The sequence below is a fragment of the Limulus polyphemus genome, unplaced genomic scaffold, assembly GCF_000517525.1.
Source record: "Limulus polyphemus unplaced genomic scaffold, Limulus_polyphemus-2.1.2 Scaffold254, whole genome shotgun sequence".
NCBI lineage: Eukaryota > Metazoa > Arthropoda > Merostomata > Xiphosura > Limulidae > Limulus > Limulus polyphemus.
The window spans coordinates 600,840-627,865 of record NW_013665864.1 but is presented as its reverse complement, the minus strand read 5'-3'; the positions used below and the strand labels follow the sequence as shown (position 1 = coordinate 627,865).

The 27,026-nt window shown below is 33.4% G+C and overlaps 2 protein-coding genes across 3 annotated transcripts in view; both read left to right on the top strand.

Moving 5' to 3' along the window:
- The first annotated feature begins 226 nt into the window (after window positions 1-226).
- On the top strand, window positions 227-16,589 carry LOC106478853 (methyltransferase-like protein 27). 2 transcript variants are annotated; one of them, XM_013939425.2, is made up of 6 exons: window positions 227-377; window positions 7,257-7,398; window positions 9,910-10,032; window positions 11,545-11,683; window positions 14,270-14,362; window positions 15,039-16,589. In XM_013939425.2, the coding sequence occupies exons 2-6, from the start codon at window positions 7,273-7,275 to the stop codon at window positions 15,215-15,217; spliced, it is 660 nt and encodes a 219-aa protein (XP_013794879.1). In that variant the 5' UTR covers window positions 227-377; window positions 7,257-7,272; the 3' UTR covers window positions 15,218-16,589. The 2 variants fall into 2 exon arrangements, with proteins under 2 accessions (XP_013794879.1, XP_013794878.1); XM_013939424.2 differs by lacking the exon at window positions 227-377 and adding an exon at window positions 6,202-6,354.
- A 7,680-nt stretch (window positions 16,590-24,269) lies between these two features.
- LOC106478840 (methyltransferase-like protein 27) overlaps window positions 24,270-27,026 on the top strand; it is an 11,895-nt gene continuing 9,138 nt past the window's right edge. Inside the window, exons 1-2 of the mRNA XM_013939415.2 lie at window positions 24,270-24,325; window positions 25,067-25,208. Of these exons, the coding sequence (XP_013794869.2) occupies window positions 25,083-25,208 (126 nt within the window). The 5' untranslated portion in view covers window positions 24,270-24,325; window positions 25,067-25,082. The remainder of the gene's footprint in view (window positions 24,326-25,066; window positions 25,209-27,026) is intronic.

The window sequence follows — 27,026 nt, the reverse complement described above, 5'->3', positions numbered from 1 at the left end:
GGTAAAAAAGTGCGTCTTATACACCGAAAAATACGGTACTCTCAAAACAGAACATTTTCCTGAACTATGCTGAAGTACATCTAGTATTACTGTTAGTGTGTTCGTTATATCTCGTCACTGGTGACATTTTCTTTCACTGATTATTATATTTACACGTATATAAGTTAGTATATATAAGTAAAAGAAGATAATTATATCAATGCGCTTGTATTTTATCAAGTATATGTTTGTGACCTTGGAGATCTGTCGAGTGCTTCAGCTTCACATGGTTAACCATGTTCATCAGTTACAGAATGTGATAACGAAACCAAACGCGTCGTCTAGGAAAACGAAGAAGAAACAGTCCGAGTTGTTTATATTTCGAAGGCCATAGCGGAGTAAGAAAATTTTGTTTCCTATTTTAACTGACAAAGATATATATATAAGGTATTATTTTAAATTGTAAGAAGATAAATAACTTGTTCTCATTATTGTTAAAGCTGAATAAAGTGTGGTTAATAAAAGTATTTAGAAATACAACTACGTTTAGCATATGCATTCTGACTCAGATGTTTCGATTACGGGTTTTAGATTTATACATCCGTGTGGTTCGTTGATATTATATTTACGTACTTTTGCGTAGGTTTGTTGTTCTTGACTAGTAATGCACTAATAATTTACTTAGTATAATTTCTCAATTCTGAGTTTTAATAATATTTTGCGAAATAGTTCGACTCTATGATTTCACTTAATCACTTAACAACACGCATGCGCTAGTGTCACAGTCATGTACCATATGGCACATTTTCAGGCTTATGTGTAGTATTATTTATTATAAAATACAAGATAATTTCTCGCCATAACTTCTGAGCCAATAAATTGCTTTCAAATCTCTGTTTTAAAATTAATGGAAAGTTAATCAAATATTGTTACCGACAGCGGAAGTCACGCGACGCTGGAAGCATGCGCGCTGGAGTTCTGGAAGGATCATGAATTTTCCTGACAACTCTAGTTTGTTCGAGTGCCCTCTTTTTTAGTATATAGGCCTGGCGAGAAAAACCAGCGTGATCAAAGAGATATGCAGATAGACTGAAGAAATATATAATTGAGTCAAGCGAGCAGTAGGCACCGTAAGTAAAGTGTGTGAATCGCTGTGATTTATAGCGTGTGTTAAAAGGTTGTTAAGTTTAAAGTGACTGTGGAAATTCTGTGTATTACTAATTTTTGTAGTTTTAATCAAGAAAGGACTTGCATCGCTGAAGTTTATTGGAAAGAATTTCTACGGGAAATTAACAAACAAGCAGATGCTTAACAATATATTCAAGAGCCTAAAATAATTTAACTTGTTAGTTTACTAGTATGGTCTTCATCTCTCAGTGGCAACTGTAGATAAATTGAGAATATATCTCAGTTTATTCAGGTATATTGAGGTAAATATTTAAAGTTTTTGTGCAGGTTTTCTGAATGTACTTAGCGAAATCCTCATAACGCGGGTGAACGAAGGTGATAAATTTGCAATAACTTTTTATTTTACACGAAAATTGTATTATACAGTAACTGTTCCATAAATCTTATGTTTGCTTGACCCTGTTTCTGAGTCATACCCTGCTGCAGTGGGGTTATACTCGTTTTAGGAATGGCACAGAAACTAGAGCAAGTTAGTATGAGTTTGGGGTTAGTTCTCTTCAATATGTTTAATCAGTGACATAAATCATCTAAAAATTGCGTCGTATTTCATTATTCTTGATACTGTTTTTACCCAGGGTGAAAGTTTTAAGTTCAATTTGCTCTCAAACACAGTAACCAGTAGACATTATTGAACAAACCGGAAGTTGACCAGTAAGTTACAAGTTATTTTATCTGAATAAATATTTTTATTTTTTTTTGTATTCGAAACCATTCTTCGTTTAACATTTTCGGGTGTCAGTGTACCTGAATATTACATGTTTAAAGTAAACGTTGGTTAACTCTCAAATTACCGACTTGTTTTTTTTTTTATATTGCTTCATATTTAGTAAGGTTTAGTTTTTGCCTTTTACGACAGTCAGTGTAAATAACTGACAAAAAATACTGCGTGAACCCATTTATTTCTACATACATAGGGACCCCCTCCCCCCCCCCCTCCCGTCAGTAATGACAGAAATTAACAACGATTCTGATGGTATTTTGTGTTTGTATTTTTTGTGTGACTCTTACATGATTAGGGGTCCGGTGTCCAATAAAGTTACGTGAAGCTCCATTGTTCTTTCCAGGATTAAGTGTTGTTTAAATGAATCGTTACAAGCCTGAATACCATACTTTACATCTTCTATTTATAAAGGCAATCTTTGAGGTTAAACAATCTTAACGTACTAAGAAAACCATCAAACAAGCTGTATATTAGCGTAAAAGATGATGCAGTTTGGCAAGTCCTTCATTCCCAGAAGTTAGCTAATCACGAAGCTATACGAATTATACAACGACGCTCTGTTTTATATACACGACTCCAAAAGTAGTAGCAAGACAACATCTACACAGTTTACGTAGTTCACAACGTAAGAAATCTTAAAACAACAACATAAAATAACACACAAAAAAGCTTTTGAATGTTTCTACATATTTTCGGTTGCTATAACTTGAGGAGAACACTACAAATCCTTCGTCTACTCACTTGGAGAATCCTACACTTTCTGCATCCGACAACGTTAGAGGAACCTCCGGTTTCCGAAATCAAATTACGCATAGAATAATATAATATAAACTTTGGTGTATTGTTGGATTTTAGTTTTCTCAACTTTGTCTTCCCTGTCCTCCTTCGATTTTCCGGACTTCTTCCTGGTGATGGTGTACACGATCTTTGTCCAGCTCGAGTTGTGACAAAAACTTAGATGTTAGTTTGTATCTTTAGATTATAAGTGTAAAGCTACACAATGGATTATCTGCACTATGTCTACTACGGGGAATCGAACCTGAGATTTTCAGATTTCTAAGTTTTTTAACCTACCGTTGATCCACTTAGATTGTAATAAACGTGGCTCTTATTATAATAAATTCGATATCAATTTCTGTATGGCGGTTGTTTTGACTTTTTAGTCGACAATCAAAGCTGTCTTATGATGTTCACTCGAGAAAGAAATGGTTTATGTGTTGATATAGATTTTTATTGACAGGATATTGTAAGTTTCTTAAGAGTTATTCCAAAGTGACATCAACGTTAGATTTATTTTTCTTAAATGTTATCATAAGTATTAATTAAAACGTTTATGACAATAATACAGTTAACATCGCGAAGCAGGAGAAAACATTACAATTTTGTGACACTCTGTTGTGCATTGCCCATATTTAGTTATTTCAGTGTAGAACAGACCTTCGAAAGAAATGAACCGTTATTATTAACCCTGATGATAATGATCTGGATAGTCATTTATATGTTAATAAAACAACAAATATTGCCTAAATGGTTAGTGTCAAATTTAAAACATTCTTAAGAAAGTATTTATTAAGTTTTAATCAAAATATGAAAACAGATATATAAGTTCAATCTGATTTATAGGCTGAACGTAGCCAAACAGTTAGTATGTTAGGTTGTGTATCGAAGGGTCCGAGGTTCAATATGTGATGCCATGGGACACCTTCAGTTCAAAGAGCCGAAAAAAAAATACCCTGAGGCGGCAGATTATGTTGGCTTGCTGCCTGGCCTGTGGTCAGTTATCGATAGCTCCTGACGAAGCTGTAATAGCGAAATAATGAGCAAATGATGGTACGTTCTGGAGATATAGGTCGTTATTTTGTTTACAATAAACTTCAGTTTTATTTGACGTGCAGTAAAATGTTTGGTAGTGCCAGTATGAATGAATCTGTATATACTTAAACGTTTGCACTTATTTTACTTTCAAAAATATATACTGTCAGCTTTTCTCAAGGTTGATTTTTACCAAAACTATCAAACAAAAGGCCATCAAGTAATGGATGATTGTGCATTGAGAATTAAAACAAAAACAGTTTGTTTACTACAAAATATTCATCAAACTATCCTTATTTTTCCATTGTCCTGTTTCTCCTAAAAACTACTAAGACAAGACTGAAATATTCTTCACATTTCACGGTCATGTAGGAGACAGGAGGATAAAGTTCGTGTTCATGTTTCAGCTAATGATCTCTTCATTGTTTCTCTTCTAATTAGTCAGACGATAATATCAACGAAAAATGTACAATATCTGTCTGATATGTACAGTAGTTTTAGTCGTAGGTGATGCCAGAAAAAGGATCTTATTATTAAATTAAAAATAGCTGGCTTAGTTGTTACATAGTACAACAATATGGCTGTGGTATTACTATGCGCTAGGTCGGCTGACATTTGCTTAAACTACATCTTCCGGCTGTTCTAAGTTAAACAAAACAAAACAACAACAAAAAAAAACAGGACAGTCTTTCATAAAAGGTGCTTTCCCAGTCACGTGGTTATGTTCGTGTATGTCAGTTCAGTACATGCAATAACAAAACATACCGACAGAGCATTAAGAGCTAGTAATTAGGAAATGGTTATGTATAATCACTGGGAAAGAGTTTAAGAAGGATGTTGCAGACATAACAAAAGAGGGAGTGAGGAAGGCCACTGTGAGTATATTAAATATATTCTTTAGGTAAGGCGAATTAGGGTAAAAGTAAGAATTACACAACTATCTTATATAAATTGCGGTGATAATCAATATACATATAAAAGCCAAGTGTCAGTCGGTCACGCTCGATTTCTCAGAATTTCGTGAGTTACACGAATCCAATTCCACTTTTTCTCCTATAATACCTCTTCTTTTGATTGCCAGTTCCTATTTTTGATGAATTTAATCGCTAACATAAGTGTAAACAGCTCCTAAATTTCGGCATTTTTTCTGCTATATAAAAACCTGTCAAGGAGGTAGTTCCCAGGACCAGATCAGGCATGGCGTTATATATGTGAAACCACATAATCCATATCATTATGACGTCAAGCAAGGTAGGATCTGGGTAGGAAAGCCGGGAAGACTCCTGTGAAAAATGAGTCAAAAATTATCGCAAATCTGTGCTTGGGAATAAATGAAAACAAATTAAAGATACCAATTATCTGTAGGGATGAGGACGACTTTTCCTCGGAAGAAGAACATGTGTGTATGCATTCCACAGTCATTGTATGTTTTGATCTTTTATCCAAAAGCACCAATATGTAGCATGTTTGCTCAGTTATATGTAGTGGATTCAGGAGCAATATGTAGTATGTTTGCTCAGTTATATGTAGTGGATTCAGGAGCAATATGTAGTATGTTTGCTCAGTTATATGTAGTGGATTCAGGAGCAATATGTAGTATGTTTGCTCAGTTATATGAAGTGGATTCAGGAGCAATATGCAACATGTTTGCTCGGTTATATGTAGTATGTTTGCTCAGTTATATGTAGTGGATTCAGGGGCAATATGTAGTATATTTGCTCAGTTATATGTAGTGGATTCAGGAGCAATATGTAGTAAGTGTGCTCAGTTATATGTGATGGATTCAGGAGCAATAATCCTGGGAAAGGAAATTCCATATTTCTTTTGTGTATTGCCAGTTTTACACGAAATAGTTTTGGTTACGGGCTTTTACGCTAGTCTGTCATAAAACACATGATTAATTAGTTTTTTATTTGTTCATTAGACAACAACAAAGAGAGTAAACGTAAAAGGTAAAAAATCAAAGAGAAACTTCCAAACTTAAAGGATAAACTTATTGGTATGAACGAGGTTTTAAATATACAATAAAAACATTCACAGCAAATGAAAATGTTAATCTATGTAATGCTAATGCTGGTGACATGACAAAACAATGAATAATAGTAATATTTATCAACTATATGACATGCATATCCCAAACTTACTGTTAAAAGACGGAGTTGCTCACATAGCTAGAAATATTACACGAAAACAAACAAAAGTTATTAACACCAATTTCGGTTTCTCTTGGTATTTCTAATGTATGTTTTACATGATCTCTTTTTCTTTGCGTATTTTACAGAAGAGGTTTATATTGTTAACGTATCATGGAGATAATATCTCGTATCTCTAAGAGAGCATATATCAAAATAGGGCAAACTGCGACGTTATGATAACGAAAAAAAAAGGTACATGTACTTTTGAAATGAGATACTGACTCTACAATCATACTTGAATAAACGTTTGTTAGGACAAAAATCTTTGATTCATTAATTGCCGTCTCTCTATCTATCAATCTGAATCACTCACGTTAAGCTCAATGATTGGATGGTCGTAACGAAGGTTACTACTTAAAGTTCGTCCAGAAAACATCGTAATACTGCATAAGTTACCGCCTGCTCTATCTTGTTGCGTTCACTCGCTCAGGGCACTCCATACCATTAGGACAAGAAAGGGTTAAGTATACCATATTTCTTTTCTTAGTAATGCTGATAGTCACATCCGTACCGACATACTTAAGTACTCAACAGTGTGGGTGTAGTTAAAGAATACTTAGTTATAACAATATGTTATTGCCCAAAACAATATACTGACAATACTTCATTGAAATAATGTTAAACTTTAGCTACGAGCGACGCCTGACGCACTCCATGCCCACAACTAATGTTATATCCACCGTCCCTATTTTGGGGTATACTATAATAATTGACACTAACCGTTTACATTCACTTATTCTGTAAATAAGTAAATATTTTTAACAAAATACTTTAAAAGTACAGGTTATTAATATTGGAACTGAATCTAAAGGAAGAAACTAAAAATGACACTATCGTTAACAGAACTTATGTTAATTGACAATAACTTTTTTCAATCTAACAATGCTTGGAGACGGCTTGAATGGGTAATAAAGAAAAACTTTAATATAAGTTTAACATAACAGCAAATGTACAACGTTTCGATAAGGTTTTGTCATCATCAGGTACAAGTAGTTTACACTGACACAGATATATATATATATATATATACAGTATAGAACAAAGAGGTCACATGACCGGATACTGTTGCAAGTCTTAGAAGAGATATCTTGACACCCTAGAGTGTTGATTTAAGAGTAGGGTTGTTTTGTTCAATTTAGACGGTTTCCTTGATTTTTCGTTTGGTTCTTTGTTTAAAATTACTGTGTTTTTAATAGATATACAATGTTTTTTTTTAGTTGCAATGCTGGAAAACATGGGACGGTTTTTTTATTGTATTCAAGCCGTCTCCAAGCATTATTAGTCTCAAAGTGGGTCCCTCGTCATCGAATTTGTTTTAGTCTGTTGGAAATAACGTTGATATTTACTTTTCTTGCAATTAGGAACTAAGTGAAAACAATGTCTGATACAAGCAAAAGTACACGAATTGGGGACTTGGATGCTTATTTAGAGGAGTGCTTCCGGGAGAAACCAGCTGAAGAAGTTGAAAACTTTTATGGATCATGGGCAGAGACTTATGATGAGGTACGTTTATATGTTTCTATCCAACTACCACAATCTATCTTCTTTACTTTCATTAGTTCAATCTTTGAGATTCTCGCACATTTTAAGAATGAATTTAATACATTGGCATAATAGAGCTGTTATACTGTAAACCACGAAATTTCCGTGGTATAATTTTGGTTCAGTGACTGTCAGTCGCTAAAGTTACTATCAAAAATGATGTTGTTTGTTATTAAACACAAAGCTACACAAAGGGCTATCTGTGCTCTGCCCACCACGGGTATCGAAACCCGGTTTCTAGCAGTATAAGTCCGCAGACATACCACTGTGCCACTGGGGGGGCCTCAAAAATGAAACTTGCTCTAAAGTTAAGAAATATTTTATTTGTTGTTAAGCACAAAGTTACACCGGGGGCTATCTGTACTGTACCCACCACTGGTATTGAAACCCGGTTTTTAGCGTTATAAATCTTCGCACTGACCGATGAGCGACTGGGAGTGATATTTAAGCAACATGTTTCTTGTTTTGTCAGGAAACATAAGTTCTGTATTTAGAGCCAAGTTGATCTCTGCCTTAACTAAAGATCAGATGAGTTTGCTTTTAAATCTAAGTTTAAAGGTATCCAATGCGTTAGTACTATATACAATGGTGTACTGTACTTTTTTATGTGATTAAAGTACGTGTATTTGTAAAATAAACTTACACTGTAAATATATTATTTTAATGTGTGAACTTGCATGTTTCAAATGCTGTATTTGAAAATAATAAAATTCATATTTTTAATGGTGACTTAAAAATAAAAATATGTATTTTGTGATGTGGAGATGCTATATAAACTATAGATAATTTATAAATTGTATCTTTGTGACTCAGATGTACCACTTGGCTATATGATAGAAACTAATAAGTGGCTGGTAATTATAAACAAACTAGCAGAGACCCACAAAACATTTGCGGCCAAATTACTATCTTTATTGCAATAGTACTTTTTTAAATACAGGATTTCTAGAGTAATACAAAATAATTCTAATCGCATGAGGCCCGGCATGGCCAGATGGTTAAGGAGCACTCGACTCGCAATCTGAGGGTCGCGGGTTCGAATCCCCGTCCCACCAAACATGCTCGTCCTTTCAGCCGTGGGGGCGTTATAATGTGACGGTCAATCCCACTATTCGTTGGTAAAAGAGTAGCCCAAGAGTTGGCGGTGGGTGGTGATGACTAGCTGCCTTCCCTCTAGTCTTACACTGCTAAATTAGGGTCTGCTAGCGCAGATAGCCCTCGTGTAGCTTTGCGCGAAATTCAAACAAACAATCTAATCGCATACGTTTAAATCTATAAGTCCACTTGTCCTAGTCGTAATATTAGTTAAGTTCGGCCTAAATTCGATAAAGAGATAAATCAACACTGTAACTTGTGTACGTTTTTTGCTTTAATTCAGTTAGGGCTAAACCTTACCGCACTTAATACTATCAATAAATAATATTCTAGTATTATTGTACGACCTAACGTTAGAACCTTTTTAAAAACTTTGATAAGCTTTTAATATGTTGTATAAAATGTCTACCAAAGTATATTTACGTCCTTTCTGGCGTAACTCGACGAATTAACAAAGATACGTTTTCAAATTGCTAAAACGGTGCATTTTTTTGGACATTTTAGTCCAAATATATCTTTAATTGTCGTTCAATCGTACTCGCTTCTAATTGACAGGAAGCCAAACTATTTAAATTACGTTATAAGTTGCTATGACATCATTGTGTGACCGAGACACAGACAGACAGATACACACTGTGTTATCTATATACTACTAAAACTCTGAGATTGTTTGTTTGTTTGCTTGTCTGTAATTAAATACACAAAAAAAATGAAATGAGAATAGAAACAGAATAAAACAAGTTTCGTTAAAATCGGGCCACGGGTTACCGAGTTAGCGCCGTTTTTCGGGTCACTTTTATGAAAATTTCTAGCATGAGTAATTTTACATCACACTACTGTTCGCGCTCTTTACGAAACTTCTTCGTTCAAATCTATTTTCCTGTCAATGTTCCCATCTTCATTAAAAGGCATAAGATGACAAAAACAAGATCTTGAAGAATTTCCCAATAATGTGCCTTGCTTATTGTAGGTAATTCGAAGGAAAAATAAAGTGTTACTGTTTCATATTTGTAGAAGGTTTAAGAGGAAAGAACACAACATAATGAACTAATTCATCACAATACCTGAAAATTCTGACTTCACTTTTTTGAAAAATGAAATTGTCTTTCTTTTTACTCGCGATCAGCAATCAAATATCTTTTCTTTAATTATGAATAACATGAATGGATTGAAATATTTAATTAAATTATCAAAATAAACCTTCATTTCGGTGCAATATTGAAATTAGCTTGAATTCTTCATAACCTCTGAATAGTGGGTGACCCACGGGTTGTCTAGTGTAGTATTAGCTATGTATACCCAACAAACTAATGAGGTGTGTGAAGTCTTATTCTTCTAACATACAGATGCCTTTATATTTTTATGTGCATTTTTTAGGAAGTTTCCCTCTTCAATTACAATGGACCTAAACTGATAACTGAAGCTTTCGCAAAGTTAAACGTACCAGAAGATGCGGAAATCATTGATATAGCAGCTGGAACTGGCAATGTTGGAATAAAAGTAGGTAAAAAAGTAATAATATGATTTACAGAGTTAGCATCATTTACGTATTTTTAAATCTTTGTTGAAATTAAATTTCCTCATACGTTTTCTTATTGATAGCATAGACCTTTGAGGGTTGACTAAATATTGTATAAGTTATAAATAATGCCTTGCAGATAACCATGTAAGCTTTCTTCCACAAAAAAAAAACAAACGTAAATTTTCAAAAATATCACTAAACACTACTGAATAATTTTTATTCGTCGATTAAATAGCTTAATTATGCAAGAAAGATTCTAGACAAAACATAATTTCAGTTTAGGGTTAAACACGTGATAAGTGTATTGCTCCTCAAAATCTCAGGAGCCCGAGCGTAGCCTAGCAGTTAGCGTACAGGACTTACAATTCCAGAATCCATGTTGGAGTCCCGTTACTGAAAAATCGCTCTCCACATTTTCGTGTCATATATGCGTTATGAGAGTGACGGTCAAATCCACAGTTCGATTGAAATATCCCAAGACTTAGTGGTGGGTGCTGTTGTCTATCTGTTTGCCCTCTAGTGACTAGTTTATCAGTTACGACTAACGCGGCTATCTTTGGACGATTAACCAAAAGAAACGTATTTGTCATTTATTTGTCCATTTTAACGAAACAGTGATTAAGACAGAGCTCAACATTCCTAGTCGTTTAAACAATATTTAAAACACACACATCAGGCAGCCTTATTGCACTGTTTCTAAGATGTATTTATTATATTGACATGGAAGGTTTACATTAGGTTTTCTACAGAATAAAATGTCATAGGTGGTTACGATTATTTTAGAAAGAAGAGTATTATTCTTGTTAATTTCTTTATAGTTTGTTTTGTGGTGGGGTAACAAACTGAAGTTGAACACGAGTTTATGTTCAGAAAAGAAAGAAAAAAATTGCTATTTTCACCCATCTTCGAATCCAACATCATTAGTTCAGATAAATATTGTGTTGACCAATTTGTTTCTAGTTAGTTTTTTTTTTTAGCGGAGGGAGGAGATAAATCCAGATTATACTAAAGATACACCCTGCATGACGTAACATTTCATATAAATCTAGAAATAAAGGTACCATTTCAAACAGTCTACAACAAATAGTTCATATAACTTTGCTCAGTATGTTAAGACCATTTGTGCGTAAAAAAAAAGAAAATTTCCACTTTGATGTAAAATTAATAGTCATTTTCAGTAAAATAAATAATAATACAATAAAAATATTTTAAAATTTTGTCCGATCAGTTATTTAATGCTTTTACAACACATGAATACCTATGAAACTTTTATAGCATTCTTATCCAATATATCTATTTGATCAAAGTTCACAAAATTCAAATTAAGATAAACCTGTTCGTGAGGTTTGGCATTTCGTAGTGATTTTTTTTAGAATAGCCTAGTATGATATTAGTTATAATTATGTGAATTCATTCTGATATATTAAAGGTCAAAGAGATAAGTTACGTTTAGTTTTCTAATTTTGTGAATTTTTGTTATTATGTTACAGTTGAAAGAGATGGGTTACAAGAACATCGATGCTTTGGATGGAACAAAGAAAATGTTGGAAATTGCACGAAAAAAGAACGTCTACAGGAATTTTTATCATATGTTTTTGGGTTGTGGTAATAAGTCACCGATTAAGGATGGTATGTTCTAGTTGAAGTTGAACTGGTAGGATAAAGGTTTATACCGTTCTGACATGCTAGTTAACAGATAAATTTGATCAGGTTCCTTAGGTTGCAAGCAGAAAGAATAAAAGATCATCAAAAATTCACCAGCACACATATTAGAAAATTTAAAAAAGAGGAACATGAAAGAATAAAAAATTATCAAAAATTCACTAGTACACGTATTATGAAATTAAAAACAGGAAAATAAAAGAATAAAATATCGTCAAAAATTCACTAGTACACGTATTATAAAATTAAAAACAGGAAAATAAAAGAATAAAATATCATCAAAAATTCACTAGTAAACGTATTATAAAATTAAAAACTGGAAAATAAAAGAATAAAATATCATCAAAAATTCACTAGTACACGTATTATGAAATTAAAAACAGGAAAATAAAAGAATAAAATATCATCAAAAATTCACTAGTACACGTATTATGAAATTAAAAACAGGAAAATAAAAGAATAAAATATCATCAAACATTCACTAGTACACGTATTATGAAATTAAAAACAGGAAAATAAAAGAATAAATGATTCAAAAATTCACTAGTTTGTTTGAATTTCGCGAAAAGCTACACGAGGGATATCTGCGCTAGCCATCCCTAATTTAGCAGTGTAAGACTAGAGGGAAGGCACCCAGTCATCACCACCCACCGCCAACTCTTGGGCTACTTTCTTACTAACGAATAGTGGAATTGACCCTCACATTATAACGCCCCCCACGGCTTGAAAGGGCAAGCATGTTTGGTGTGACGGGGATTCGAACCCGCAGATTGCGAGTCGAGCGCTCTAACCACCTGGCCATGCCGGGCCCAAATTCACTTGTACACGTATTATGAAATTTAAAAACGGGAAAATAAAAGCGGTAAAGGAGGCCCCTCTTTTATATTGCAAATAAACTTAACGAAGTAGTATTCGATAGGAAAATCATACAGAGATGAAAGACGTCAAATAAGAGTCTTCAAACAGAATATGTATGATAATAAAATAGCTAAATCAAGGATATGTAGAATTAGAAAATAAAACTATAGAACGTTTTAATAAGTAATTGCCGTCATCAATCAGACCGATAAAATCTAAAACCTCCGAGAAGGCAGCTAAACAACAGCGCCCACCGCTAACTCTTAGACCACCCTTGGTTATTCAAGTAATATAGTTTGACCGTGACTGCTATAGCGCATTCAAGGCCATAACGTGCGGTGCGCGTTTTGGGGACAACGGGTGACAAATAAAACAAAACGGTATCCTGTGATGTTTTCACTATTTTAATACATCTCAGCTCAGTTTTGGAAGAAAATCTTAGCTAAAGTGAAAAGTTATTTCAAATGTGAAGTAAAAACGTTCTGTTAATTACTGAAGGAAAACAAACAAACATAGAGGCTTTTAATTTTACCTCCTTGATAAAGAATCTCATGTTATTAACATGTTATGATTAGTTTTTTAAATCCGTCTGTTTAGTTTTTAAATATTACTGGTCCTATTTATGTTTAAGTACCGCATATATGAAGGAAAGTTAACTCTTTGTATTAATGCGAATTTTTATTCTTTAATCATACATTTCCAGTTTTTAATCGTTCTACAATTGTAAAATTATATTTCTGGGATTTCGTATTCTGTAGAATAAAAAATATAATTCAAAGTTAAGTTCCAAAAAAACACACAAAAAAAACTCGCAGTATGTTAATTACTTTTATTATATTTTGTGACGGTTTGTTTATTCAAATTTACAAGTGAAAGAGTTAAACATGTTATCAAAACACACACAAGTAGTAGAAATCCTTCGGTGATTTCCTTTAAATGTGGCAAAGGTAACTGGTGTAAAAAATTACTGAGAATCTTGAATTATCTATCAGTTAAAACTTACGTTATTTTTTATCTTGAAACAGCAGAAATATTATATTTTCACGAGATAATAAGTATTTTCAGGCCTCTTTATGAAAAATTTCTATTGTGAGTTTCTTTTCTTAACACATATCTGTATACATTTCATTCCACAATCAGTGAAAGTGGGAACAGCATTCCTAAACGCGTGCGTTTTCAGTTATTACTTTTCAATCACATAAAAGTAGTATATATATATATATATTGTCTTATTAGAACTCTTAGACAGTGTAAATATTGCAGGGGCAGAACTTATCATGATATAATCCTGACTTGGTTCCTTTTGTGAACGGCGTTTTAGACATTCTGCTGAAGTAGATCTGACTTAGGCCACACTAAATGTAAACCGTTCTAACGTTAAGAAAATAAAATCACAAAGTACGACTGAGTAATACTCAGTCGATTGTGAAATGTTTAAAAGTTTGATCTTTGATTCAGATAGGATTTATAATTTGTCGAATCATAATATGTATTTCCTCTTGTATCTGCAAGAGGAAATTACTTCATAATTACTAAACTCTCTAAAGTAAATTCATATTTACTTTCTTGATCGAGATCTTTGGTGTTTAGATTTGTTTGCTGTACTAATTAAAAAAAGAGCTGTCTTGTTATTGTTATTGCAGCGAATATTTTACTTATTCAATCGACATCTGTATGTAATAACATAACTTTTAGGTACTTACGACGTTGCAATTTCGTGTGGAGGAATTGGTCCAGGACATATTCCATACAGTGCTTTCCATGAGGTTTTAGCAATGGTGAAGCAAGGTACGTTATATATTCGTATGTTTCGGCCATTACAAATGATTTATATACGATAGGTAAAACTTATGAAATGTATTGTTGGTAAAACTGAAATCGTTTTAAATCGTTAAAAACATTAAGTTACATAATGTTTTTAGAACATATTTAATATCCAATTGTTTGAAATGGATTAAAGTTAAAAGTTAAATAAATTATATCATTTCTTTAAAAAACGTTTTTTTTGTTAAGCATAAACGAAATCCGTTTTTTTTTCTGCGGTGGGAGCCTGCAAACTTACAGCTGAGCTATTGAGGGGGCTAAAAACATTTTTTTTATGTCGATATATATATATATATATATATATATATACACTAATTTATACAAACATTTATTTACGATAAAGGCATTAACTCAATATGCATTTGAATATAAATATTTCCTTCTGAAATATTTACAGTAACACTATTAAGTTGTATTTAAAGTTCAAAATATCCATGGATATTTAAACACAAGTTATTTGAAAGTTTTTGAAAAACCGTCAATTACTGTGTTTTTCAAGCACTTTATATTTTATCAATATTGTTTTTACATTTATTTATCAGCAAATTTCAGTGTATCATATGAAAATATGTTTCGGATTTATTAATACATTTTTTCAAAAGTTTTCGCCATATTTATTTTTTAAGCATTTTTTTTACAGGGGGCTTAATCTGTTGGCTGACTGTAAATCCTAATGAAGGGAAAGAAGAAGAAAGTTTCAAGAATTTGATGGCTGAGTTAACAAACAACGGAAAATGGAAAGCCGTTCAAGATCCTATTCGCTTCGAAGAATTTTTCAAAAAAGAATTTGCACTTTTTCATGTAATGAAAAAACTGTAACTTCCGTAATCGTCTGAATGTTAGAGATAAAAAAAAAACGTTTAATATTTCAGCTCTAAATCTCGCTGTGGTGTTTCATAACATATACTTATATACTTTCTCTTTGGAGATAACATTACAAAATATAAAATTAATGACAGTTATAAATTATAGAAAAATTGTCTTTTTTTTCATGCTATAAATATTTTGACAATGAGTTATAGCTAAATTTTTGTGATGAATAAAGATACAGCAACGAACATTTGACACATATGAGACGGAAAGAGATATTTAACACTTGAACATTTCGGAATTTAGAGTCGACTCTCTCAAGCGTATTTCTCTGTCATTATGAGCGTTCTTGGCTGGATTACATGTCCCATGAATACAAGCCGGCTATATACAGAAGATATGTTGATGGCACATTTTTACTTTTTCGAAGCTCTAATTACAGTAAAAATGTCCTTGGATTATTGAGATTATAAGCACTTTAATATTAAGTAACCAGTTTACAACATCAATTTATTGTAAAAAATAAAAACATATCCAGGCTTACATATTCACTGACAGTTTTATTCCGGACTCATTTAAACGTAACCTTATATTCAATCTTTTCATTAGATCGTGTAGTATCTGATCTCTTGCTTCATAGCGAAATAACCAACATACGGGTTATTAAGAATCGTGTTAAACTACAAATGATATTCAAATTACCCTTTAGGATTCAACATCTATTTAGATCTAAAAAAAATGTTACCTACTCCTATGCGTTCCCGGATCGTGTATAAATATACATGTGGTGGATGTAATGATTCTTACACTGGCAAGACAATACACTTGCGAACCTGCGAACACATAGGAGTATGAAGCAGACCTAGAAAACAGTTCTAAGATAGTCCAGTTTCCACAAAGCAGCAACCGCCTTGTTTTTATTAAATAATTTCAAAGTAGTCTCATCTGGATTGACAACTAATTAACTGATTTTAATTAAATAAACTCTCCCATTACTATGGTGCTGTTGTCGCTGTACTTTTATTCATCACTAAACTTCTATTGCCGTCTAATTAATCCGTTGCTAAACTGTAATGATGCAATTTAATTTGAAATTCTAGAAGTATTTTAAAAACCTTTTGTTTATTACATTTCTCTTCTATTAAAGGGCGTCTCCCGAAATTACAATATGGTCCCTTTTTCAAAAATATGGTAGGTTCATTCATATCACGTTTTTTCTTTGCAGTATTATTGCTGAAAAGCTGTTATTTTACTCAGCAAATGTTCTTCAGTTTATGCTTTCTACGTTTTTAAAACACAAACACATGTTTTAATCTTTCTGTCAAAACAGGACGTTGACGATTGTTTAACAGTTTTGAAATAAAACGATTTTTTAAAGTTTTGTTTTGTGTAGCAAAACTGTACTTAATTTTACATGTCTCTATAAAGAAGTGACAGTGTTATCTTTGAAGAAATTATTTGGCATTTTGCCATGTCTGGCTTGAGCTGAATGACTGAAAGGGCACATTTTGTGCTACCATTTTTGTTTTTGTTTTCAAGCGCAAAGTTAATACATAAGGGGATATCCGCACTGTGCTCGTAACGGGTATCAACCCCCGATTTTTAGCGTTATAAGCTCTCAAGTTTACCATTGAGACACTGAGGCTCTTTGTTGTAAGGTTAGAGACAGATCGGCACGAAGGTTACTTCGTCTCGTGACTACTTACTGCAAAACGAGACAACATGTAAAAAAAATGTTTGTTTTTACTGCAAAGAATCCATTGCATTTGTTATCTGTATTTTGTATTTATGGCAAAGCTACTAATGCTATCTGTCGTTGTCCCTAATTTTGAACTACTAATCACAGGGAGGGCAACTAATCAGCAGCACCTTACCACCCATCATACATGCTGAGAGATTGACTGTCACTCTTATAACGCACCCACATCTTAAAACTTGAAGAATATTATGTGGTATCGCACAAAATCCATTGCAGTTTTTATTGAAATAAAGGGTTTTTAAAGATTTGTTATTTTATCAAATAATATCATACCCGAAGCAAGATTATTTTATAGAATAAAATATGGTAATACCAGTCATAATGTTTATAAGATTTTATAAAATTAATGTGAATTAAAGTTTTAATTCTGACCCATATTTTCATTTGTTGTGGAATATTTTTTAGATAGCTTTCAAAATAAGTACTAGTTTCAATTAACAAGTCTTTAAAGAAACAATTTATTTATGAGCCGATTTGCCAACAGTCAGAATAATTCTGAGTGTTGTCAGTAGAGGATTCCTTTTCGTGGTATTCCACCTCACACGACAAGTGATATGACGCCTGAAAAAAAAGCATTAACAAGACATGTAATATACAGTAATTAAATTGCACCGACTTTAATATTGTTCGTATATATACACATACACATATATTCTTGATTATGTATGATGACTTATTTATATTTCATCATTACGTTTATATTTAGTTGATTATTCTTTGATTAAAGCAAATCCAGACGCATTACAAATGTGATAACCAGATGTTCTGAAGCTCTCGTAAGATAACACTACAAATGATTGCATCGTACTGATGATTAACTTTTCTAGTCATTCTAAATTAACAAACATGGTTGCCTTTAGTATAATTTTCTTTAAAGTTTTATGTGTTTCCTTTGATGACCATCTGTGTAAAGCCTACTTAGTACTTGTCAGCGTTTGTCTTGTATATTTATCTCAGGATCAAGTCCTGACAGCCTAATTTGGATTATTGAAGTACTTTGTGGCTACTCGAAGCGTCAAGGGATACCTTACAATAAAATGTTTGATCCAGCAACCAAGATCTGAATAATATCTCGTAACCGTGGTACTGCAAGCCCTGATTGTCTTGTCTTTGTATTTTTCAATCCTTCAACAACCATGCCCTTGTTTCTTAAAAGGTCATTTATGATGTATGGCATTTCTCTATGCGCAATGACGGTTAACGGCTAACTAGGAAATCTCTTTCCATTTCGGAGACAATATTAGACCAAATAGTATAGAATATTCCCAAGGAAGAGAAACCCAACTACAATCTCCTTTCACCAAGGAAATGAAAATCAGTTACTTCTGTCACTCGCCTGGGTGTAATGGCTGCTGACTACCATTGCATGTGAAAGACATATTAGCGACTAGTAGAAACAATTCATCTGCTCACATAGGTGATCTGCTGTGCCTATACTAGGATGCCGTTAGGGCAATACCAGGAAAGCACTACGAGCAATCTATACCTTAATGCTGAGAAAGTGGATATCAAACATAAGTGAAAAGGGTTAATTTCCTATTTTACTGAGTTTACTTTAAAAGATGTGATTTATTTCCTGTAGCATTTTAGGAGTGAGACTTTTTGGAAAAATCGATATCACACAAAGTTGATCCAGAAGCTTTCCCAAAGTCTCAATATCCAGTGCTTGGATGAGCAGAGAGTTAATTGGATTTACCGACCATTACCACTATTATGACAACAACCGGGGATCATTTAAAAACCCAGTTGAGATACAAATTTGAGAATAACGTGTCGACATGCAATGGCTAATTGAAAGAGTACTGGAAAGAACAATGATTCTACTGTTGCTTCTCAGTTTGATTTAAAGTAACAGAGAACCTGAGTCACAGTTAACCATGCACGTAGAATCCAAAATAACGGGTCTCAACAAAAGTGAAAATGTCAAAGCCACCAAAAGAAGTTTGTTTGTTTTTAATTATGCACAAAGCTACACAAGGGCTATCTGTGCTCTGCCCACCACGGGTATCGAAACCTGGTTCCTAGCGTTGTAAGTCCGCAGACATACCGCTGTGCCACTGGGGGCTTTGTGAAAAGAAGTACATGCTTTTATATTGTTGTTTTGGCCTGTAAAAAAATCTGTGGAAGTCAGTTAACATTTGCAATTGAGGAAGTGCAGCAAAACACTAATTATTCATGCTACATTCCAGAACAACCAACCGAACCACTGTTGGAGCTCATGACGTCTGTACTTTACTATGTAGAGAAAAAAACACACCTCAAAATAGAAAGAAAGAAAAAATTAAATTGTGACTTCGACTAACACAATCCAAGACAAATATTTTATTTTGCCAAAATTAATTCCGGGTGAAGATTTATTGAAAAAAGTTATTCAGTTAAATAAGTTCCAAACATGGAAGTACTGATGAAGAAACATCAATATATCCTGCAGCATAGAAGGATTCATCTTTCGTAGAATGGACATCCAATACAAAACTATGCAACGAGTTTTTTTCCAGAAATTGCTTGAATACATATCTCATTACTATAACAGTAAGATTCAAGTCTAGGTACACGGTGGTGAAGTGCTATGTGTGGTCATTTCTATTATATGCTAATAAGACTTGGACAGTTAGCAAAATAATATCTGTCTGTTTGTTGGCAAAGGAAACATGGTTTGTGAGAAGAACTGATTAATTTATTTGTTTTTGTAAATTTCGCGCAAAACTACTCGAGAGCTATCTACGCTAGCCGTCCCAAATTTAGAAGTGACAGGCTAAAGAGAAACATTCCAGTGAACTCACCAACAACCCTTGAACTACTATAATCCAAATAATAGGATTACTCGTCACATTAGAACGCCCCCACAACTGAAAGTGCAAGCACGTTCGGTGATGTGTTTCGAACCCGCTACTCGCAGATTGTCAGATTGTGAGTCGAGCGTTCTAATCGCCAGTTCAGATCAGAAAGATTAATAAAGCAACATTTATCTCGCATTTATTTAAAAGTGAACTATTTGCGAAGACTGAAGTGGTTATAAAACGTCAACAGAATGACTCAGCAGAGATATAAAAAGATGGATGGCCATAGCCGCAACCTCTGAAAAAGAGAAGGCACTCCTGATTTAAGTTTGCGACAGGCAAGTGTAATTAATAGAGAATAATGAAAACCCTAAACAGAACGAAACAAAATGCTGTTTTATGTTGCAAACAAAGATTTATAAACATACCAGAATATGATATTATATACTGTACCATAAAAGCAACGACCGTGGTAGAAACACATCTCTGAAAAATAGGAAGATGAGTGACTCCATCCCTTAATGGATCGTACCAGCTATTGATACCATATCAGAGGCTGGAGTTGCATAGTAGAAATTTTAAATATTCAATTTAAAAAATATAATGTTTTTTTTTTTATTTGAATCTGTTAAATTGGTCAGCATCAGTTAAAAATCACTTTTGAACGTCATAAGTTCATTAAACAATTTATTAGTATCAAACATCTGCAACCACAGTGCATCTCCAATAGTTAGGAGTGTAGAGTACTCTGAATTTACAACTCTTGACAACAGAGAAAGTCTTAACATCACGAAAGCATCCTACCGTATCAATAAACATTAGCCACTTGTACAGAATCACCAACGCTCTCCACGACATATGTGAAGACCTATATATCTCTATTTTAAACATGACGTTCAAGAGCCTCAGAAGTTGATTCACGGGTACATAGAAAAAGGTAACCATACATTATAAAGTCTTGGTATAATATCAAAAATGGATATCTAATGATCCATTATTTTTCGTAACTAAGAGAATAATATTTAAACGAGTCCACAACAAAAATAAAGCGAATTACAATCAGTCACTTGTTAATTTTGAATCATTTACTTACTAGTAAAATGTTTGCAATCATAAAATATACGAAAATTGTAAATATGATAAATTCTAAAGTTTAGGGTTAAGACATTTTAACATAAGTTCTTCATGGTAATTATAACCATACAGAGCAAGAAAAAATAAACTATCTCCGGAAAGAAAACTTCATTTAACACATGAAGCAACATATTAATACCTCCTGCAGCGGAGAAGAATTGATTATTCAGAGAATAGACATCCATTATATAATTATGCAAAGTACTGAGGGTTGACCAGGAGTCGCTTGAAGAGGCATCTCAGCAATAGAACAAATCCAATTAGAGGATGCTGAAATTCTAGGTGTGGTCATCCCTCTTGTATGTTAGTGATACTTTGACAGTTAGCAAAGTTATATCAAACTATTTATAAAACCGAGTTTCGATACTTGTGTCGGGCACAAACTAGATAGCCCATTGTATAGTTTTGTGCTTAACAACAAACAAACAAAGCATCAGCAGTCTTGACCTCCACTTCCTTATATTAAAAACGCAATCCCATCTTATTTACATTGGGAACTTAGTGAAAAAATATACATAACAAATATATAAATGACTAAATAAAGTATAAGAATAACGGTAGGTTGGTGCCAACCGTTTACTTTTGTGGGGGTTAGTAGTTCGAAATTGGTGACGGCACTACGCTACCTAAACTGACAAACGTGCGACGAGAAGACTCCATAATTGGAGGGAGGAGATCCTGTGCTAAACACTTCTATAACTTTTAACCATAGCCATGAAAACACCCACTTGGTAAACTATTTTAATAAATTGTACAACGTGCTTTCTTACCTGTCCAGATTGATTGAAGTTTATCATACTATTTGTTTGATGCCATAAGTGAAGTATGGAAAAAACAAAAGATTACTCTAAATGCAACTTAACATACTTTGTGTTACGCAAATCTAGATGAGTTTAAGGATAGTGTAACGATATATATAATCTTACGTTGATAGCTGTTGTCAAAGTTCGAAGTCCGTGTTTTTTATCCTCTCTCAGAGAAAAGAAAATCACACTTGATGATATTTACTTAAGAAGAGAAATGTCAACGTCTTTGTGTAATTCTTCACATCTGATTACCAAAGTCGTATAGAAATAGATAATTGATAACTTTAACCTTGAATTCTCTTTTGTTAAAAAAGAGAAACAAAACACGACCTATTACTCCAGAAAACAGAATTGGGTTTCTTTAAGCCAAAGATTCGCCATTACGGCTTCATCGAGGCAAACAAGACACTTGCTAATTCGTGATGATGAGGAATTAACTTGAAGTATATATATATATATATATATATAATAGATACGGCTGTTATGGATATTAAAAACTTTCATTTAAAACACAAAACAAGTAACGTTTCGACGTCCTTAGGTCATCATCAGGTTAGAATGACATTAGAAAAAGTGACAGTTATTGATCACGTATAATAAGGGACGACAGTAATGATAGATATATAAGATTATAGGTGTTGTTGTATATACCTAATATATTATATATTGAAGAAAATAATTAGTATACTAATCAATAACGTGATTGGTGTATCCCGCTAAATTTATACTGTCTTTATGCTTCTCTACGACCTCCTAGACCAAATCGATCTCTCAATCAATAGGGATGGAGGGGTATAACGATCAACATCCAGACTGAATAATATACTATCGGGATTGATGACGTTACTACTAGTAAGAATAGTTTTAATAAAATCCTGAACACTTTTTAAGTGTGTAGGAATACAATTCAAACCACTGTGAAGTAGTCTATCTACAAGCTATGGCACTTTTTACGTTGTCATAGGCTGACACAGTGGGACTCAAAGTAGTTTCTTTGTGGTCCTTGGGAAGACTACTAGAATTCAGGTGGTTTATTGTTGTTTGGAATAAGGTTATTCGTTATGCATTTATGAAGTGTTAAGTTTTTAAAGGTTTGTTTAATTAAATATTTACATCTTTTCTCAATGTTATTAGTAGGATTTCGCTGTATTGTTTTGTAGCTATTTTCATTGTTGAGATGGTCATTTATCTTATTAATATACACATCTTTATCTATAACCACAAAACCCTTACTTTTATCAGAAACTTTTATAACTAAATAATCTATTTTATATCTAAGATTATTACGTCTATATTCAATATCCTCATCCACTTTTGGTGGAAACGAAAGTGGTCAATCAAACGGGGATTTTAAAATATTGTGATTATACAAAACGTAGATCTCTTCCTCTCTGCTTTGCATATCACAATATTCATAGATCCACTCGGTAGATTTTGTATACTTCTTTTCCGATGGTTGATCTGTTTCTTTTCTTCCGGGATCAAGGTGGCTTAATGGCCCCACACGTTGAAGTCATAGTTGCGAGTTCGAGGCCGGCTCGCGTCATCATGTTGTGTCTTTGCAAAAGATATACACTCTAGTAGTTTTAGTCTGTCCAGCTAGGGCTGGTTTGGCATTCTGTCCAGGAGACTTGTATCACCATTCTCAGCCGCTTGTGCCAATTAAGCCGAAGTTAAGCACCGTCATCTGGTAACAAGGACATGACATAAAGGTTTAACAAGGGGAAAATAAGGCGAGAGAAGTCTCCAAAGATGACATTACGGAAATCAAACTGGTGTATTTACGTGTTTTACGCTCACTAAAAAGAAACCTATCATTCTATATGTATTTGATGAACTTGTAGCAATCCGCTACAATTTAATTCTTCGTATTGTTAGCTGACACTTGGCAGCTTGTACATAATTGAATAAGTTTGTTTGTTTGTTTGTAATTAAGCACTAAGCTACACAATGGGCTATCTGTGCTCTGCCCACCACGAGTATCGAAACCCGGATTCTAGCGTTGTAAGTCCGCAGACATACCGCTTTGCCAATCTGCCAAAGATGTATATTATGAGTGGTTTGTATATTTAACAAAATACACATAAACATCCACACTTATGTGTATCATACAACTAAAACTACGGTCATGTAACTCATGTTCTATGATGTCTAAAACATAAGACATATATCTGTTATGACGCCTTCTGGTAGATCAGTGGTAACTCTGAGGGCTTTTTATGCTAAAAATCGTTTTCTATACCCGAGGTGGGAAGAGCACAGGTAGCTCATTTTATAGTTTTGTACTCAAAAACAAGCTTATTTATCAGAATGTGTTTCTCTTTGTGTGTATAATTTGACCACTCAGCGCCCCAATTTTCCCAATAATGAGCTATTTTATGTTCGATTCAAAACTATGCATGGTGCACTCTGGAATTCCGTAGGCGTAACAAACAACATACAGAGAGAGAACGATTCTGACGAAGGAATAATTTTTTGGAATGTAGTCATGTTACCAGGGTGGTGTTGGCTTTCTTCATTCCGCAACATGCTGGTCAAAGGTCATACAAAGTTCTATATAAGAGAACAGAACTATCTAACTTACGATCAGAGTTTCGAAACTCAAAAAGGAAAAGGAACAAATTCAGAAAGACAGCTTGTAAGTGAATCATATATCATTGTCATAATTCTTTTCAAGCTCATTATGCTATTAGATTAAGATAAATAAAAAACGACGTTTTTCTGGGGGCACAATGATAGTTAAAACTTTTATTAAATATTTCAGCCGACTACTTTCGAAAACTGTGCTACCAAAGCTAATCAGTCGGCTGAATTATCTAATAAAGATTTTATCTATCATTGTGCTCCCCCCCCCCCAAAAAAAAGTAGATTTTGTTTTTCACTCTTATATTATTACCTTATTGTAATGACAATAATATTTCTGTTAAGGTAAAGCTTAAAGTAATATCATAGAATTAATAAAAACTCACCAGAATTTCACACTCCTAGTGGCTATTGAAAATTACTTTGCTGTACATTGATTGAAATATTAAGTACAGGTTAAACAATCGCCGTTGTTTAGCCTATTCTTTAATATCGATTTCTTTGTCGCCTATGCGGTTAACTATATATTTCCTCTTGAAACATTAAGTGTTACCAACCGAAAAACAAATAAAATTTGTTATAATAGATATTGCTTCTCTTGATTTCGTGTCGATGATCAAAGCTTGTCTAAACTGATTTGTATTAATTTTGACTGTATTTTATTCGTAGCGTTTGACAAACTACAAAAGGTCAGAAGTAACTGTATCGGGCTATAACTACTGTATTACAAATAAATTATACATATTTATCTTGGCTTTTAGATAGTAATAAGCGGTATTTTCTTCTAATACTCTAGGACATAAGGAAGAAAGATGTCCAATACTTCTAAAGCTCTAGGATATGAAAGTGTAGACGCCTTCCTGGAGGAATGCTTGAGAGAAAAACCACCTGAAGAAGTTAAAAAATTCTACGCAAACTGGGCTGCCAACTATGACAAGGTAGGCATAACAAATCCAACTTCTCCTACTCTAAGGTAGGCATAACAAATCCAGCTTCTCCTGCTCTAAGGTAGGCATAACAAATCCAGCTTCACCTGCTCTAAAGTAGGCATGAAAAATCCAGCTTCACATGCCCTAAAGTAGGCATAGCAATTCCAGATTCACCTGCTCTAAATTAGGCATAAGAAATCCAGCTTCACATTCCTTAAAGTAGGCGTAACAAATCCAGCTTCACCTGCTCTAAAGTAGCCATAACAAATCCAGCTTCATTTGTTGTGTTACAACTCATTTGACGATATAATCCTTTATAAACGTTGAACATTTTTAGCTTTGTTAATGATTTTTTTCAGTAGTTATCTTTTTTTATGATTACATAAAAAGTTTTAAACCAATTTATAATTTCTAAGAAGTTAACATATGGCATGAACGTAAGTAATTTTTTGAATCTCACTTATAACTTCCGTGAAACTACCATATAATATAAACGTTTTAGGGTTTCAGTTACTTTAGATGGTGATGGAATAAAAAGTAATGGTAGCACATTTAATTAAAAAAGAATAACAAGTCAGAATTCATTGTCATGAATAGGATGTAGTTGTTTCCTAGGGTTAACAGTTCGTAGTTTTTTTTTTCCATCGCGAATATATAATTATCTAAAATACTACAAAATGCCACCAATTATCTTTCATTTCATTTTCTCCTGTCACGTTTCATCGGCAAGTCGGTATGTAATAAATACAGGTAAGACAAACTTTATTATTTATCCGACGTGTAGAAAGGCAGCGAAAAATGAAGTCACTAAGTTTCAGAAAATTATTAAGTAACGTGATGAGTGATTATGTTTAGCACTTTTTCACCTTTCAAATACCGTGGAAGAAAAAGGAAGCTTTTCAGGGACGCTATCATATAAAATTATTTACCACATTTTAATGAATCAATCATATGGCAACTGTTGCTTTAGAAAAGGGACTTAACAAATCTTCAAACGATCACGACATTTAAACGAAACACTTCTTTATATTTAGCAACACAAATATTCGCAGATTTAAGTTCATGAGATAATAAGGTAATTAGATCATACTAAAAGCTTGTAAGTGAAAATATAAAAAAAATTACGAGACTTATTTCCAATTCAGTGACACTTCCTGAGTTCAGATCAGTACACTGATCACATGTCACTGCTCTATCATTGAATATACTGGTTGTATCATCACACAAGTTCGGCAGAAATATCTAACGTAATAACTACAACATGTAGAAACACATAATATCTTATGTAAACATTTTATAACAAAAATAAAGTGATTAGTTTGGGGAAACATGTATATATTTCAGGGGTAACATAATAACAAAAGAACACTTCAAAATCCTTAAGCGCACTAGCATTCCTTATTATAAATAAATACATCTATATCTATCATTAACTAAAACAGGCATTTTCTTGCAAGGTTTTTGAGTCATTTAAACTTACCTTTTTGAGTCCTTTAAACTTACCATGCACCGGAAAGGAAACCCTTTTAATAAATTGTTTATTTCTTAACAATGAGATTTCAATACACAGTCACCAAATTGCAAAACAAAAGAGATTCATTTTAAAGTATGCCCCTGCCCAGGGTTCGTGAAAAATCGAGTTTCAATACCCATGGTGTGTACAGCACAGATAGCCCAATGTGTAGCTGTGAGATTAACAACAAACAAACATTTTCATGCAAATATGATTGTTTTGTTTTTGAATTTCGCGCAAAGCTACACGAGGGCTATCTGCGCTAGCCGTCCCTAATTTAGCAGTGTAAGACTAGAGGGAAGGCAGGTAGTCAT

Bases quoted from the DNA above. Each gene is read 5' to 3' on its own strand.
- LOC106478853 (XM_013939425.2), top strand. From the start codon at position 7,273: ATGTCTGATACAAGCAAAAGTACACGAATTGGGGACTTGGATGCTTAT. The intron at 7,399-9,909 runs GTACGTTTATAT...TGCATTTTTTAG, and splicing joins GGGCAGAGACTTATGATGAG to GAAGTTTCCCTCTTCAATTA. The intron at 10,033-11,544 runs GTAGGTAAAAAA...ATTATGTTACAG, and splicing joins CTGGCAATGTTGGAATAAAA to TTGAAAGAGATGGGTTACAA.